Raw genomic sequence first — 16,519 nt, 5'->3', positions numbered from 1 at the left:
AAGAGGTATGTGTTTCGGTAAGAAAACAGAGTCCAAAACTTTTCCAGTAGGAATTTTTCTCCGTTTTGGAATATTTGAAAAAATACAAAAATTGGAAGTAGTCCGGAAAGTGCACGAGGAGGCGACAAGCCTGCACGGCGCGGGCCCACCCCTTGGCCGCGCCGTGAGGGCTTGTGGCCACCTTGTGCGCCTCCCGGACTCCGTTTTCGTGCAGGGTACTCCTTCTGGTCTGGAAAAAATCATTATATATACTCCCGTTTGGTCTGACCCTGCATAACGCAGATTTCCTCTGTTTTTCGTTCCGAGCCTGTTTTCTGCCGCAGATATAGGACAAGATGTCGTCCCAGGAATCTGTAGGGGAGAACAACCTCCGTCAAATCTATGGAGAAGTTCATGATGATCTGAAAATGATGGAGGTCATGGAGGCTAAGGAGCGGCTACCTAAAGAAACCAAGGGCAAAGCTAAGGAGAAGGATCAGGCATGGGACGAAGTGCAATCTGTGCTCAACAAGGAAGAAGTTGAAGAAGTGGATTTCCTCCAACCTTACCTCCATCTACTGTCTCCATCTTTGATTGAACTCTTGAGGTTTTGTGAAACAACTCGTGCTCGTAATACTTGTCTCACTCGTGAAGTTGTTTTGCTGGAGAAACATATCACAGATCTCCAAGGTATAAATCAAAGACTGATGGCCCTCTTGGAGTCAAAGATTGCAACAACTCCACCACCATCACCACCAAAGGAAGACAACTGAGCATGGGTATGGGCAATCCCTTGGGCTTGTGCCAAGCTTGGGGGAGTTGCCCCAGTATCGTATCACCATCACATCTTTTGCCTTTACCTTTGTTTTAGTTTTCCTTTTCAGTTTTCTCTTTCTCTAGTAGTTTAAAAGTCTTAGTGTTTTAGTCTTGAGTTTTTGCTTTGTGTCACCCCCGATGTATTCTTGCTCGTGAGCCATATAATAAAGAGTGTCTTAGTTGAAGGGCTTTGCCTCTTGCCATGATCAAAAGAGTGAGAATAGAACAAAATCATGAAAGAACATGTAATGATCTTATGGGAAGTGATGGCTTCACATATAAAAAGAATGAGGATTGAAACTTGTTGAGGGTAGGCAAACGTAGACCTTGGTCATTTTTGCAATTAATAGGAAGTGATAAAGGAGGAGAGGTTCACATATAAATATATCATCTCTGACACCATCTATGATTGTGAACACTCACTAAACTATTGCATGCCTAGAAGTAGATGTTGGACAAGGAAGACAGCATAATGAATTGTGTTTGCTTGGCTCCAAACAATGTAATATGATTAGAGATCCCTTAGCATGTGATTATTGCTTCCACCTCATATTAGCCAAAACTCCCGCACCAAGTCGAGATACTACTTGTGCATCCATAAACCTTCAAACCAGTTTTGCCATGAGTGTCCACCATACCTACCTATGGATTGAATAAGATCCCTCAAGTAAGTTGTGATTGGTGCAAGCAATAAAAATGGCTCTCTAATATGTATGATCTATTAGTGTGTGGAAAATAAGCTTTATACGAACCTATGATCAGGAAGGCATAAAAGCGACAGACTGCATAACAAAGTTCTTTATCACAGGAGGCAATATAAAGTGACGTTCCTCCGCACTAAGAGGACACGCATCCAAAACTCAAAAGTGCATGACAAGATGTGCTTCCCTCTGCGAAGGGCCTATCTTGTACCTTTACTTTTTGCCCTTGAAAGAGTCATGGTGATCTTCATCAATTCCTTGTTTTGCCTTTATCTTGGCTACCGTCATATGCTAGGGAAAGATCTGTATTCATATGTCAACTTGGAGGTAAGTATTCATGAATTATTATTGTTGACATTACCCTTGAGGTAAGCAGTTGGGAGGCAAAACTGTAAGCCCCTGTCTTTCTCTATGTCCAGCTAAAACTTTGATCTCATGAGTACCAGTGAGTTGTAGCAATTGTAGAGAACGAAAGAATGATTGAGTATGTGGATTTGCTTTACAAGCTCTTATTTGACTCTTTCCGATGTTGTGATAAATTGCAATTGCTTCAATGACAAAAGGCTATCGGTTGTTACTTCTCGATAAGGTTCTTGATCCATGCTTTACTTTGTGAAGGAATTATCACTTTAGCATGAGAGATTATATGTTGGTATTGTTGTTCTAATCTTGATCATGATGCATTCATGTTCGTGTCTTGTTTTGTCGACACCTCTCTCCCTAAACATGTGGACATATTTATTGAGCTCAGCTTTCGCTTGAGGACAAGCGAGGTCTAAGCTTGGGGGAGTTGATACGTCCATTTTGCATCATGTTTTCATGTTGATATTTATCGCTTCTTTGGCTGTTATTTCACTTCACGGTACAATTCTTATGCCTTTTCTCTCTTATTTTGCAAGGATTACATGAAGAGGGAGAATACCGGCAACTGGAATTCTGGCCTGAAAGTGGAGCAAAGTTGAGATACCTATTCTGCGCAACTCCAAACACCGTAAAAATCAACGGGGATTTTTTCCCGATTTATCAAAAATAATGGGCCGAAGAAGTGCCAGAGGGGCACCAGGGGGGTGCCCACAAGCCTGCACAGCGCGGCCACCCCCAGGCCGCCCCATGGGGGCTTGTGGGCAGCCCACTGGCCCACTGGCCCCCCCTCTTTTGCTATATGGAGGGTTTCGTCCAGGAAAAAAATCAGGGAGGGGCTTTTTCGTGGTTACGCCGCCGCCACGAGGCGGAACTTGAGCACAACCAATCTAGAGCTCCGGCAGGACGATCCTGCCGGGGAAACTTCCCTCCCAGAGGGGGAAATCGTCGCCATCGTCATCACCAACACTCCTCTCATCGGAGGGGAATCGTCACCATCAACATCTTCATCAACACCATCTCATCTCCAAACCCTAGTTCATCTCTTGTAACCAATATCCGTCGCGCGACTTCAGTTGGTACTTGTAAGGTTGCTAGTAGTGTTGATTACTCTTTGTAGTTGATGCTAGTTGGATTATTTGGTCGAAGAGTTTATGTTCAGATCCTTGATGCTACTCATTACCTCTGTGGTCATGAATATGATTATGCTTTGTGAGTAGTTACTTTTGTTCCTGAGGACATGGTATAAGTCATGCTAATAGTAGTCATGTGAATTTGGTATTCGTTCGGTAATTTGATACGTTGTATGTTGTTTTTCCTCTAATGGTGTTATGTGAATGTCGACTACATAACACTTCACCATTATTTGGGCCTAGAGGAAGGCACTAGGAAGTAGTAAGTAGATGATGGGTTGATAGAGTGAGAGAAGCTTAAACCCTAGTTTATGCGTTACTTCGTAAGGAGCTGATTTGGATCCACTAGTTTAATGCTATGGTTAAACTTTGTCTTAATTCTTCTTTCATAGTTGCGGATGCTTGCGAGAGGGGTTAATCATAAGTGGGATGCTTGTCCAAGTAAGGGCAGTACCCAAGCGCCGGTCCACCCACATATCAAACTATCAAAGTAACGAACGCGAATCATATGAACATGATGAAAACTAGCATGACAGAAATTCCCGTGTGTCCTCGGGAGCGTTTTTCCTCCTATAAGACTTTGTGCAGGCTTGTCCCTTGCTACAAAAGGGATTGGGCCACTTTGCTGCACCGTTGCTACTTTTGTTACTTGTTGCTTGCTACGAATCATCTCACCACACAATCACTTGTTACCGATAATTTAAGTGCTTTGAGATATTTCCTTGCTGAAAACCACTTGTCAGATCCTTGTGCTCCTCGTTGGGTTCGACACTCTTACTTATCGAAAGGACTATGATTGATCCCCTATACTTGTGGGTCATCAGCCGCCGCCGCTCCTTTGTTGGTGACTCATGAGAGAGAGAGAGAGGTGCAGGAGAGGGTCCCTCCAACGATCGCTGCCGTGACCACCTCGTTGCCACGCGTAGTCACCGGCGCTGGGTGGAGGGAGGGGAGATGGGAGGGAGGGAGGGGTGCACGGTGCGATCGATGCGGTTGGAGTGGAGATGCGGGGGAGAGACGAGTGAGGGGGAGGGAATGAAAGAAGGGGAAGGAGTACTGCGCGGGAGGGTTTGCAATGGCGCACCTTTTAGGGGTGCGCCATAAAAATTGGTATATCAATGTCGCACCTTTTAGGGGTGCGCCATCAGCACCGAGATAGCAATGGCGCACCTTCTCCTGGTGCGCCATTACTAACTTTTTTTTGGATTTTTAGTTGCATGTAATAATTTTGGTTATCACTTTTTTTACTCATAACTTTTTTATCACCTCCTTTCAACCCTTGGTTACATCCATGCAATAGCCGTTGTCATCACAAGTAGTAATCTTGTTTCTCTGTTTTCCCGTGTGCTTGTAATCCGGGGTTGAGTTGTCATCACAAGTTACTTTTTTATTAATGTCTTCATGCAAAAATACCACCTCGTGCATTATTTTTCCCAGGGAATTAAGTCATGTAAGAAAGTTTTATATTTGTTTTTGCATGAATTTTAGTCTTATACCACTTTTTCACGGAATTAAGTCATGTAAGAAATGTAATAGCCCAACGGTTTACACCTAACCCATCCATAAAGCTCACAGAGAGAGACACTTACAAAAAATCATGTTATGAGGTGCTATCACATTGTGTAAAGACTTAGAATTAGATGACATGGTTGAAATCAAGTGACATGAAATAACAGTCATCAAAGATTGAGCTTGCCACTGACACACACACGCCGCCCACACACGTCGTGATTCGATCTTAGCTATCTTTTCACAATCTTCTTGCCCTTCTTTCTCGTGGTTGAATAATTTAGCCCCGGAACCCCTTGAATTCTTCTCTTGAACGGACGTCCTTTAGGTTGGGTGATCCTGCTTCTTCTTGTGGTGTGTGGTACTTCATCGTCGTCGTCATCTTCCATCTTTGGGTCGCCGTACTTGTCAAAGTCTTGCTCATTGGCGACTCCATCCATTCCGATGATGTTCCTTTTCCCTCTCCTCACGACAACACGACTGGGCTTTGACGGGTCGGTAATGAAGAAGCATTGGTCCACTTGGCAAGCCAGTACCCATGGCTCATTTTTCGAGGTGACGTTTGCGCCCGCGGTCTTGGATTTGGCTTCGGGTATAACCATGGTGGTGAAATACCGGTTTTCTTTTAGGACGCTCTTGGCCCATCTGACACGGAACATCGGGACCTTCTCTCCAGCGTAGCTCAGCTGCCAGATCTCCTCGATCCTTCCATAGTATCTGTCCTTGTCGTTACCGGTGTAGGATTTCATTGTTACCACGGAGTTCTGATAATCGCTCTTCATGTCCTTTTCCTCGGTGTAGAATGTGTAGCCGTTGATATCATACGCCTCATAGGTCATCAGGTTGTGCTCGGCGCCCTGTGACAAGGCGAATATGAGTTTTTCTTCCGCGGAAGAATCCTCATGTAAAGGATACGACAGAAGCTTGTCCTTGAACCAACGCGTGAAACATGAGTTGTGCTCTTTGATTATATCTCCGTCCGTCCTCTGTTGGCCTCGGTCATTTTACGTCTCAAGGATCGACCACGTCTATGTGTTGTAGCGCGACATATCCGTAACCGAGATAGTCGTGCACCGTCTTGAGCAGTGCGGCTCTCATAGGAAAATATTGTTTCGCTGCGGCTCCCACGTATTGGCTGGCGTTTTCCACAGTGTGTCTAGCTCCTCTTTGAGCAGCCCCAGATACAGATTGATGTCGTTTCCTGGTTGTTTCGGCCCTTCAATTAGCATACTCATGTGAATGTAATTCCTCTTCATGCACATCCAGGGGGAAGGTTGTACATCCACACAAACACAGGCCAGGTGCTATGTGTGCTTCTCTGGCTGCCAAACGGATTGACTCCATTGGTGCTCGCGCCGAGCATGATGTTCCTTGGATCGTCCCCAAATTCTGGGTGTTCGAAGTTCAACGCTTGCCACCGGCTCGCATCCTTAGGGTGACTCAGCATCTTGTCTTTTTATTTATCGCCGGATCATTTCCGTCATCTTCTCGCTTCTTCTCCTCCCTATACGCGTGCCAACGCAGGGGCTCTGCTTGCTTAGGGTCCGCGAAATACCGCTGCAGACGAGGAGTGATCGGAAAGTACCACACCACTTTTCGAGGAGCTTTCTTCCTCTTCTTGTATCGAGTGACGCCGCACACCTGACATATAGTAGACTCCGCGTGCTCGTCCCGATAAATGATGCGATCGTTCATGCACACATGGCATTTCACGTGCGGTAAATCCAGAGGACACACAATTTTCTTCGCCTCCTCGAAACTGGTCGGGCACTTGTTCCCCTTGGGAAGACGTTCGTGCCAGAATGACATGTTCTCGTCGAAGCATGCGTCGGTCATTTTGTGTTTTACCTTCATCTCCAGAGCCATGAGTGTTAGTTTCAGGCGGGTATCCTCGGGCCTGCATCCTTCATACAATGGAGTAACCGCGTCTATCTCCATTTGATCCATCTTGGCTTTCTCTCGGGCGGCAGCTCTTGCGTTACCCGTCTTCTTGAGAAGCAGCTCTTGAATATGAGGGTCCTGCACCCAGCCCATCGATGGTCCATCGTCGTCTGCTCCGGCATCTTCATCTTCATGATCATGCCCTTCGTCTTGATCTTCCTCATCATCATGTCCGACATCTTCTACATGATGACTGTGTCCTGCATTTACTTCGTGATCATGTCTTGGAGATTCTTCGTCTTCTCGCCCGCCCTCGCCGCTATTGTCTTACTGCCCTTCCTTATTTCTTTCCCGGCCCCCATGGACGACTTCATAATCACCTTCATCACCTTGCCACCATTAGCCATCCATGAAACCACGCACGAGCAGGTGGTCCCGCACGTGTCTGGAATCCGGGTCCATAAGGCCCTTCAGCTTGCACCTTCGACACGGACATCTTATCTCTGTCTCGTTCTTTTGAAGCATCTCGGCCTTCGCGGAGCTCAAAAACCTATTCACGATGCCTTCGGTCATCGTGCGGACCATGGTCGCCTGCGGGGTAGACCAAAACGATATTTTAGAACCAAATTTTTTTTGGCATGACTTTGCCTAAAAATAGGACACAAAATAATGCATAGTACCAAATTCTCGCCGAAACGGAAATGAATCAACATTCCGGCAAAATATTGGCAACTGTCGCATTTCAAATACCGGTATGTGCAAACACAAACATATGCAACACCACAAACATACGTAGATCTAGGCCATAAAAAGTGTGTACGTTGGAGGGAGAAAAAAGTAGATCTAGAACATAAAGAAAGCTTTCCCCTTACTTACCTATCAAAAAAAGGAAATTTAACCACTTAATTTGGGTGAATCTATGGTGCAAATGAGGGGAGGAGGAGGAGGCAGCCGAGACCAACAAGCTTGGTAGAGGTGGAGATAATGAAGTGGGGGGGGGGAGTGAGTGTGGTAAGTGGCTGTCAAAAATATCTAACTGCTCTCAGGTTACCAATAGCGCACCTCCAAAGAATGCGCCATTAGTAATCAGGGTTACTAATGGTGCACCTGGTAAGAATGCGTCATTACTAGTTTTGAAAAAAACTAAAAAAAATTGTTAGTAGTGGCGCACCGTGGGTGCGGTGCGCCATTACTAGTTAAAACTAGTAATGGCTCACTTTCCCCTGGTGCGCCACTGCTAAGTCTGGGAAGGGTGTGGGGCTAGGACAAAACTAGTAATTGCGCACCACACACCAGGTGCGCCATTAGTAATGTGGTCATTAATGGCGCACCTATATCTGATGCGCCACTGCTATATAGCAGTGGCGCACCACATACATGGTGCGCCATTAATGTCCATATTAGCTATAGCCGTTTTTAGTGTGTGACGAATTTTACATGGCTTAGGGAAAAAAAAGACTTAAATGCGTTGCTTAGTGAGACATTGAGTTGGACATTTTGCATGTTATGAGCGCTTATGTGGAATATTTTGCATGGATTAATGGAAGAGAAAGTTGTAAATGCATTACTTAATGGGATTAGCTAGAACTCATCTAGCTGAGACATAACTATGGTCTCATTCACGTGACACACATGATGTATTCTTGTTGTAGATTATTTTCAGTTTGTCTATGGGCTTGGGCCTTTTTATTTCTATGAGCTGGTTGTTGATTGGATATTTGTAGTTTGTATATGGGTGATTGCTGGATTGGTCGATACTTCTTCCCTTGGCGTCTATTTTTGTTCCTGTGTTGAGGAAGATTTTTATTAGCTTTTCTTGAGAGAGAGAAAATAAATTTTCACTACCTATGTAGTACACACAAACAAAAGAAAAAAAAACTTTCTAGATGAGTTTTTCATCATGTGACTTTGGGCTGAAAAAAGAAAACGCATTCAGAAGGAAAAATCAACCCTAGTGGATAGTGAGCAATAACTATACTTTAGCAAAATTTAGCCAATATTTCCTTTTAAATGCGAACGGTTGTGAAACATGCAATTGCTACATCATTCTAAAATTTGTAGTTGCGAGCCCATTTACAACTTGGTGACCCCAACTTGAAAAAAATTAGTGACCCGGTTAAAACTTGAAGCTGCACCCCAAATCTTTGAAAACTTTCTGTTGTGACCCTAGTTGAAAATTTGTATTGAATACTTGCATTTGCGATCCTATTGTGAATTCTTGCAGTTGCGACCCGACTTTGCATACTTGCAATTGCGACCGGACTATGAAGTACCTATAGTTGTGACCCGACTTTGAATACTTGCAGTTGCGATCCGACTTTGAATACTTGCAGTTGCGACCCGACTTTAAATACTTGCAGTTGCGATCCGACTTTGAAAACTTGCAGTTGCGACCCGGCTTGGAATACTTGCAGTTGCGACTTGATTTTGAATACTTGGAGTTGCGACCCGACTTTGAATACTTGCAGTTGCGACTCGACTTTAAATACTTGCAGTTGACACCTGACTTTGAATACTTGCAATTGCAACCCGACTTTGAATATTTACAGTTACGACCACATTTAAAAACATGAAGTTGTGATCCAACTTTAAATATTGATGTCATTGATATAAGAAGAAGAAAAAAGACGCCAAAACATTAAATAAAAATATGCAATTGTGACCCTCACTAGGAGGAAGCATTTTCACATAAGGAAAGGCTTGACTTTTCATTTCACTAACATAAAAGGAAAAAACCACAACATAAAATCAAATAAAAACTAGGAACAATAAAAATGAAATAAATAAATTTAAAAGCTGAAACTAGAGAACAAAAAATATAAAAAATAAGACAATAGTCAATAAAAACGCTGAGAAGAAAACAAAGTACAAAAGATCAACATGGACCGATGCACATAGACAAGACAACATCGGTACCCTGAAGAAAACTACTCCCTCCGTTTCGGTTTATAAGTCATTTTACCAAAACCAAATAATCTCAAAACACTTAGGCACGGTGCATTAACTTTTATCTTGTTTTTTTTGTTTTTTGACATGAATAAAGGAATCAATCAATAAAAGACATGAGACGTGTATGTTTTTAATGACTTGAGACTAACTAGCACGACATGCAGTGGTCAGTTCATTGCATTCAATGTTATTGATTAGCAAAATCACATTAATTTTCTTGTTTTCCTCTCCGTCTTGATCACAGTGCACAATCTAAGAGGACCTATACACCGAGACGGAAGGAGTACCAAAGAACATCGCTATTTATATTTCCTCGATCTTTGACAGGAGGACGTGACTGGCCGCAACTTCCAATAGCACGGAAACAAAAAAGAGAGGCAAAACGGGCTGGGGGCAACCTTGCTTGGCCACTCCACGAATCGCTACCTGTTTTTTGATCCAACGATCCAGTACGTGAATGAGGCCGTAAGTAATTAAGTTTTAGCAAACCCGTAGTTTTATTAGTAGATCCGATGGGATTCTTCTTAAAAGTGCTCCACCCTGCGTGGCAAATATTGCAAAGAATGATTGTGATAAGCTTATTTTAATTAATTAAAAAATGAGGTGTTTTTTCACAAAAGATTAATGCGTTGAAAGGACGCGGCACTGTTTACGAGCTAGTACCAGGGTTTATTTTCTGCCAATGGAGCAACAGATGTCTAGTCCTATGAAAAACAACTGGCGGTAGCAAAGGCGTGCATGTCGTCAACCCGGCACCGCCGTGCGAAAGCAAATACTGCGCCCGGAGCGCCATGGACAAGTCACGTTCCCCTGGGGTGAAAGTTGAGAAGTCGCATCTACTTGGGGCAGCAGTAGATGGAGTTGGTTGGTTGACCCAACCAACCAACGGTCCCAAACACCGTCCCAACTAACAAAACAAGCTTTGGCCGCTGTTCCGTGTGACTTGGACTCGTGTCTCTCCCAACCCAGACGCAGCAAGCAAGCCCCAATTAACTAGTCTCGGCCAGAGGCTAAGCCGCACGGCACATGGCGCTGCCAGGCCGCGCGCCGACAGCGCTTCAAGGCGGCCGTCTCGGGCTCGGGCTCGAGCTGGCCGGAGTCGCCGCGGCGTTATTGTTTCCGCCGCATGCACAGCTGCACTGCATCGCACTCCACCCATGCACAACGCAGCACCGGCGCGGCGCATTGCGCTGGTAGTACGTACAGTGCTGTATGCGTGCATGCATGGTGGGTTGATGATGGACGGACGGACGGACGGACGGATGGATCTCCATTTAAGCGTCTCCACGCCACCACCCTCCACCGAGCCCCCTTCAATGCGGACGGATGGGCTCCCTCCCTCCACCGTCGTTGTTGGGTAGGCCATCGAACGATCCATCGTCGCAGCGGCTTGGCTCTGCCTCTAGCTGACCGCGCTGCTGGCTGGTTTCTCCTTCCCTGGTCGCTGGGTCGACGGCCCACCCAACGACCCCGGCGGCAATTTATGGCCCACCACGACCACCTCCCGCCCCGTTTCTTCGTTTGCTCATCCGTCCAGAGAGAAATGAAAAGAAGAGAATCGAGACGTAGTACGTATATGCAGGTATCCTGCTAGTAGTAGTAGGAGTAGATCGTAGCATTGCATGCAGCTACAGCAAGACGCGCTGGCTGGCTGGCAGGCTACCAATAAATTCCCAGCCATCTCAACCAACTGTGCGCTGCTCCCATCGATAACCCATCACTTCTATAAAACCCTAGCCTCCCCCTGCCATCCTCCTCGCTTGCTCCATGTGGAGTCACTTATTACGGCCAGCCCAGCCAGCACCTTAACTGACTCGTCGATCCACCCCTTGGATCCATTCTACCTAGCTCACTAGCCACCAGTGGAGTGCATACACGCACGTACACTTGCAGAGCCTGAGCTTGCTTGGGAAGGTCGGTCAGTCGCTGGCAATGGAGGCGGGGACGTGGGCGGTGGTGGTGTCGGCGGTGGCCGCGTACATGGCGTGGTTCTGGCGGATGTCGCGCGGGCTACGCGGGCCGCGGGTGTGGCCCGTGCTCGGCAGCCTGCCTGGCCTCGTGCAGCACGCAGAGGACATGCACGAGTGGATCGCCGGCAACCTGCGCCGCGCGGGCGGCACCTACCAGACCTGCATCTTCGCCGTGCCCGGGGTGGCGCGCCGCGGCGGGCTGGTCACCGTCACCTGCGACCCGCGCAACCTGGAGCACGTCCTCAAGTCCCGCTTCGACAACTACCCCAAGGGCCCCTTCTGGCACGGCGTCTTCCAAGACCTGCTCGGCGACGGCATCTTCAACTCCGACGGCGACACCTGGCTCGCGCAGCGCAAGACGGCCGCGCTCGAGTTCACCACGCGCACGCTCCGCACGGCCATGTCCCGGTGGGTCTCCCGCTCCATCCACGGCCGCCTGCTGCCCATCCTGGCCGAAGCGGCCGCGGGCAAGGCGCACGTCGACCTCCAGGACCTGCTACTCCGCCTCACCTTCGACAACATCTGCGGCCTGGCGTTCGGCAAGGACCCCGAGACGCTCGCCCAGGGCCTGCCGGAGAACGAGTTTGCCTCCGCGTTCGACCGTGCCACCGAGGCCACGCTCAACCGCTTCATCTTCCCGGAGTGCCTGTGGCGCTGCAAGAAGTGGCTGGGCCTCGGCATGGAGACCACGCTGACCAGCAGCATGGCGCACGTCGACCAGTACCTCGCCGCCGTCATCAAGACGCGCAAGCTCGAGCTCGCGGCCGGCAACGGCAAGTGCGACACGGTGGCGACGCACGACGACCTGCTCTCCCGGTTCATGCGGAAGGGATCTTACTCGGACGAGTCGCTGCAGCACGTAGCGCTCAACTTCATCCTCGCCGGCCGCGACACCTCCTCCGTGGCGCTCTCCTGGTTCTTCTGGCTCGTGTCCACCCATCCTGCGGTGGAGCGCAAGGTCGTGCGCGAGCTCTGCTCCGTTCTTGCCGCGTCACGTGGCGCACACGACCCGGCATTGTGGCTGGCGGAGCCCTTCACCTTCGAGGAGCTCGACCGCCTGGTCTACCTCAAGGCGGCGCTCTCAGAGACCCTCCGCCTCTACCCCTCCGTTCCCGAGGACTCCAAGCACGTCGTCGCGGACGACTACCTCCCCGACGGCACGTTCGTTCCTGCCGGCTCGTCGGTGACCTACTCCATATACTCGGCGGGGCGCATGAAGGCGGTGTGGGGGGAGGACTGCCTCGAGTTCCGGCCGGAGCGATGGCTGTCGGCCGACGGCAGCAAGTTCGAGCAGCACGACTCGTACAAGTTCGTGGCGTTCAACGCCGGGCCAAGGGTATGCCTTGGCAAGGACCTGGCCTACCTGCAGATGAAGAACATCGCCGGGAGCGTGCTCCTCCGGCACCGCCTGACCGTGGCGCCGGGACACTGCGTGGAGCAGAAGATGTCGCTCACGCTCTTCATGAAGGACGGGCTACGGATGGAGGTATGTCCACGCGACCTCGCCCCAGTCCTCGACGAGCACTGCGGCCTGGACGCCGCCGCCGCCGCCGCCACTGCCACCGCCGCCGCAGCAAGTGCCACAGCGCCATGCGCGTAGAAGACTTCGCATGCATGATTCGTGCTAGCTGTTGGTGGGATGCCGGACATTGAATGTGTAGATAGAGCAGCAGTACAGGGCCGTAAGTAAATTGATGGCGGGTTTGGTGACAACATTCAAGTCACTCCTTTCCAGAATTTACGGCCCGGATAGGAGAAACAAGGAAACTTTGCAGATCGCAAGATCTAGCCGGATCTGATTTGCGTCTCGATTGGAGAACGGGTGCATGGGAGACCAACAAGGAAAACAGCTCAAAAACAACAGAAACGGAGTGAGCAATAATTTGTGATTGATTGTAGCCACGGTGAAGAAGGAAAGGAGTAATCAGTAATTCAGATTTGTTTACAGTAGCTCGGTGTTGGTGACCAGATCATAGCCAACTAGGCTATTCTATTCTTTTCTATTCTATTTTTGGAGATGATTTTTCAAAGCGATGTAGTAGTATTATTCTATTATATTCTTAGGGAGTTCATATCTTGTCCAGGAAACTTGTAAGTAGACGTACGTACTCAAGGTTGTTTGCTTCTTTGCCACCATGTTCATCCATGACAAGTTTCTTCTTTAGTGGTCTGATTCGCTGCCGTGCGTTTCTAGCTTCTCTAGCTAGCTAAGCTTGGTGCTGGATCTGCATGATGATGACATTGCCTCTCGTGCGATCGTGCATGCGTATATCGGTGCCTTCATGAGGTTTGTTGCGCGCGCCGTCGGGTCTGGTGAGGGATAGCAACCAAGAATCCCAGGTGCGTAAAAGTTTGATGCGGATGGCTCCGAACATCGACATGCACATATTTGGCAGCTCTTCTCTCTGCCTGCGTGTTCGTCGCCATACACCCTCTCTAATTGTCGTTCTTACGACAGCGATGTTCCCATTCAGTAAGGATCGCGCGATGCGAGACAGTGATGTGTGTTCCCATCCAAACAAACTAACGATACGAGAAAGGGAAAATGAAGTTGACGCGGCACGATTTAGATGGATATTGTTGGCATGGTTGGTTCGTTTGATGCAACAATTTTAATCTACCTCTATACCTACCTTATGTTCAGAAGTGGTGGCCGAGGCTATGTTATTAAACAACAAATGGATAGATGACATCCGTGGAACTCTTAGACCATCTCCAAACATGGTTGCTGCAATAATTAGTAGCACCCTGGATGAAGGTTATTTCGATGGTGCTTACTACGTGAAGACCGATGTCGAAGAGTAGTTCGGAGGTCCCATGCAGGAGGCATGCGCCTTTTTGATGAAGTGGCGTTGTTACGTTTAGTTTCTTAAGGCAAAACTTGTTTAGCATGTTTGTAACTAGACTTGACTTGCTATATGTAGTGATGTATTATGGGTCCTCGTGACCCTAACTTGAATATACATATTTGTATTTAATTTGTGTCGTAGTGTTGTGTTGTGATATTAACATGGAGTCACTGTTCGTGGTCGTGCATGATGCATGTATGATTAGTGCTCGATTATGAATGGGGACGTCACATTATACCACTATCATCTACCTGTTTGCTTTTAATCTTATAACTAGCAAGACAAGAGACTTGACAACTTCCTTGCCACGTTGGGTGTATGACGCCCTCGTTTTAATCGTACGCTAACCATACACGCAAATGCGTACGATCAAACCCAAGGACTCACGGAAAGATATCACAACACAACTCTAGACACAAATAAAATAACATCAGCTTCATATTACAAGCCAGGGGCCTCGAGGGCTAGAATACGAAAGCTCAATAAACACACGAGTCAGCGGAAGCAACAAATATCTGAGTACAGACATAAAACATGGGGTGCCTTAGAGAAGGCTAGCACAAAAGATACAACGATCGAACGAGGCGAGGCCTCCTGCCTGGGAACCTCCTAACTACTCCTGATCATCAGCGGCCTCCACGTAGTAGTAGGCACCGTCGGGGTAGCAGTCGTCGGTGGCGGGGACCTCCATCTCCTGGGCTCCATCATCTGGTCGCAGCAAACGGATCAAGGGAGCAAGGGGGGAGCAAAGCAGCGGTGAGTACTCATCCAAAGTACTCGCAAGTCTTACATCAGAACTATTCTAATTATGCATCAGTATCAAAGAAGGGGGGTTATATGTGGACTGACTGCAGCAATGCGAGAATAGAGAGAGAAGGCCTAGTCCTATCGAAGACTAGCATCTTCAGGGTCTTGCAGCAATAGACGAAAGTAGAACAGGGGGGGGGGGGTAAAACATTAATAGTCATATTGTTGCAGCAATATTAAAGTGAGGTCACGCCTAAAGATCCTCCCTCGACTCCCTGCGAGGAAGCAATCCCGAGGCAAACTAATTCTAGTTAAGTAACAATTGTAGTTGTAAAAGATCGGGGCACAACTCCAAGTCGTCCTGTAACCGTGGACACGGCTATCCGAATAGTTAATTTTCATCCCTGCAGGGGTGCACCACATGTCCCGTCATGCTCGATAACACTCTGGCCGGACATACTTTTCTGGGTCCTGCCCGGCCTCGGAATATCGACACGTCGCAGCCCCACCTAAGACTAATCAGAGAGGCCAGCCCGCCGGTCTAAATCCTAAGCACAAAGGGTTCATGGGCCCAGTTCCCCTTCACGCTCCTGCACGTGGCGTGGGCGGCCGACGTCAGTCCTAGCATCCCTTAATCACAAGCGCGATGCATCTCGGGACCACTCGGGCGCGCGCCGCTACATTGCTGGCATCTGAAAAGCTTCGGCTGATACCGCGACGCCGAGTACCCATAATTCTTCCCGCGTAGCCGGTTAGTGCGAAAAGGTCTCCGACCAACCCAGATCAAATACCCAAATCCATTAGCATTTTAATTAGGCCAGCAACATAGTTTCACGGGAATCCACCCGTCTTACAACTAATCATCAATGATCCCAGTAACATGGTCGAGTAACTGTGTGGTTGTAACATCGGGGGAATCCGAGGTATCACCCTCGTTGGATTCCGAACGATGTACCCGTCAAGGTGGGCTTAGAGGAATCACCCTCGGGGGTCCCACACTTGCGGGGTTGCACGTCAGAGGCGTCATCGGGAATGGTGAAAGAGGAATCACCCTCGATAACCACGACCGACTAGCTATACTACAGGGATATCATCAGGAGTACTTAGTGAGGTGTCACCCTCGGTACCCGATAGTATCTCTGTAGCGTCGTACAACGAAGGGGGGTGAATGTGCTGTGTCGGGTCTGGCTCGTCGATCAGAGATCGAGATTTGAAAACAAGCGGGGCAACTGAACTACGGGGTCAGAGGGGATGACTGCTCCACCTATACTAAGCATATCTAAAGTACAGGACTGAAAGTAGCAGTTCATCAAAAATAGGCTATGCATCAGATATATGAGCTAACTACAACAGTAGCAAAATACTAATGCAAGCAGTAGGAAGAAAGACATAGGCGATATAGGAATGATCAAGGGGAGTTTGCTTGCCTTGCCGCTCTGCGGCAAAGGACTGATCGGCAGGGTCGTAGATGTACCCGGCAGCAGCGTCAGTCTCGAGGTCTACCGGTAAGAAGAGGGGGAAGAAACAATAAATAATAGCACCGATGCAACACAAAGCATGACATGGAAAGATGCAGGCTAGACATGAGCTAACGCAGCAACATCCGTCATAGACGGGTCGGAAGA

General features: G+C 48.1%; 1 protein-coding gene across 1 annotated transcript; it reads left to right on the top strand.

The window, feature by feature from the left end:
- Positions 1–11,020: 11,020 nt before the first annotated feature.
- On the top strand, positions 11,021–13,424 carry LOC123403306 (cytochrome P450 86A8-like). The gene has a single exon (XM_045097257.1). It carries the CDS (start codon positions 11,261–11,263, stop codon positions 12,896–12,898), a length of 1,638 nt encoding a protein of 545 aa, XP_044953192.1. The 5' UTR covers positions 11,021–11,260; the 3' UTR covers positions 12,899–13,424.
- Positions 13,425–16,519: the final 3,095 nt, after the last annotated feature.

The sequence above is a fragment of the Hordeum vulgare genome, chromosome 6H, assembly GCF_904849725.1.
Source record: "Hordeum vulgare subsp. vulgare chromosome 6H, MorexV3_pseudomolecules_assembly, whole genome shotgun sequence".
NCBI classification, from domain to species: domain Eukaryota; kingdom Viridiplantae; phylum Streptophyta; class Magnoliopsida; order Poales; family Poaceae; genus Hordeum; species Hordeum vulgare.
This window is presented reverse-complemented; position numbering and strand designations above follow the sequence as displayed.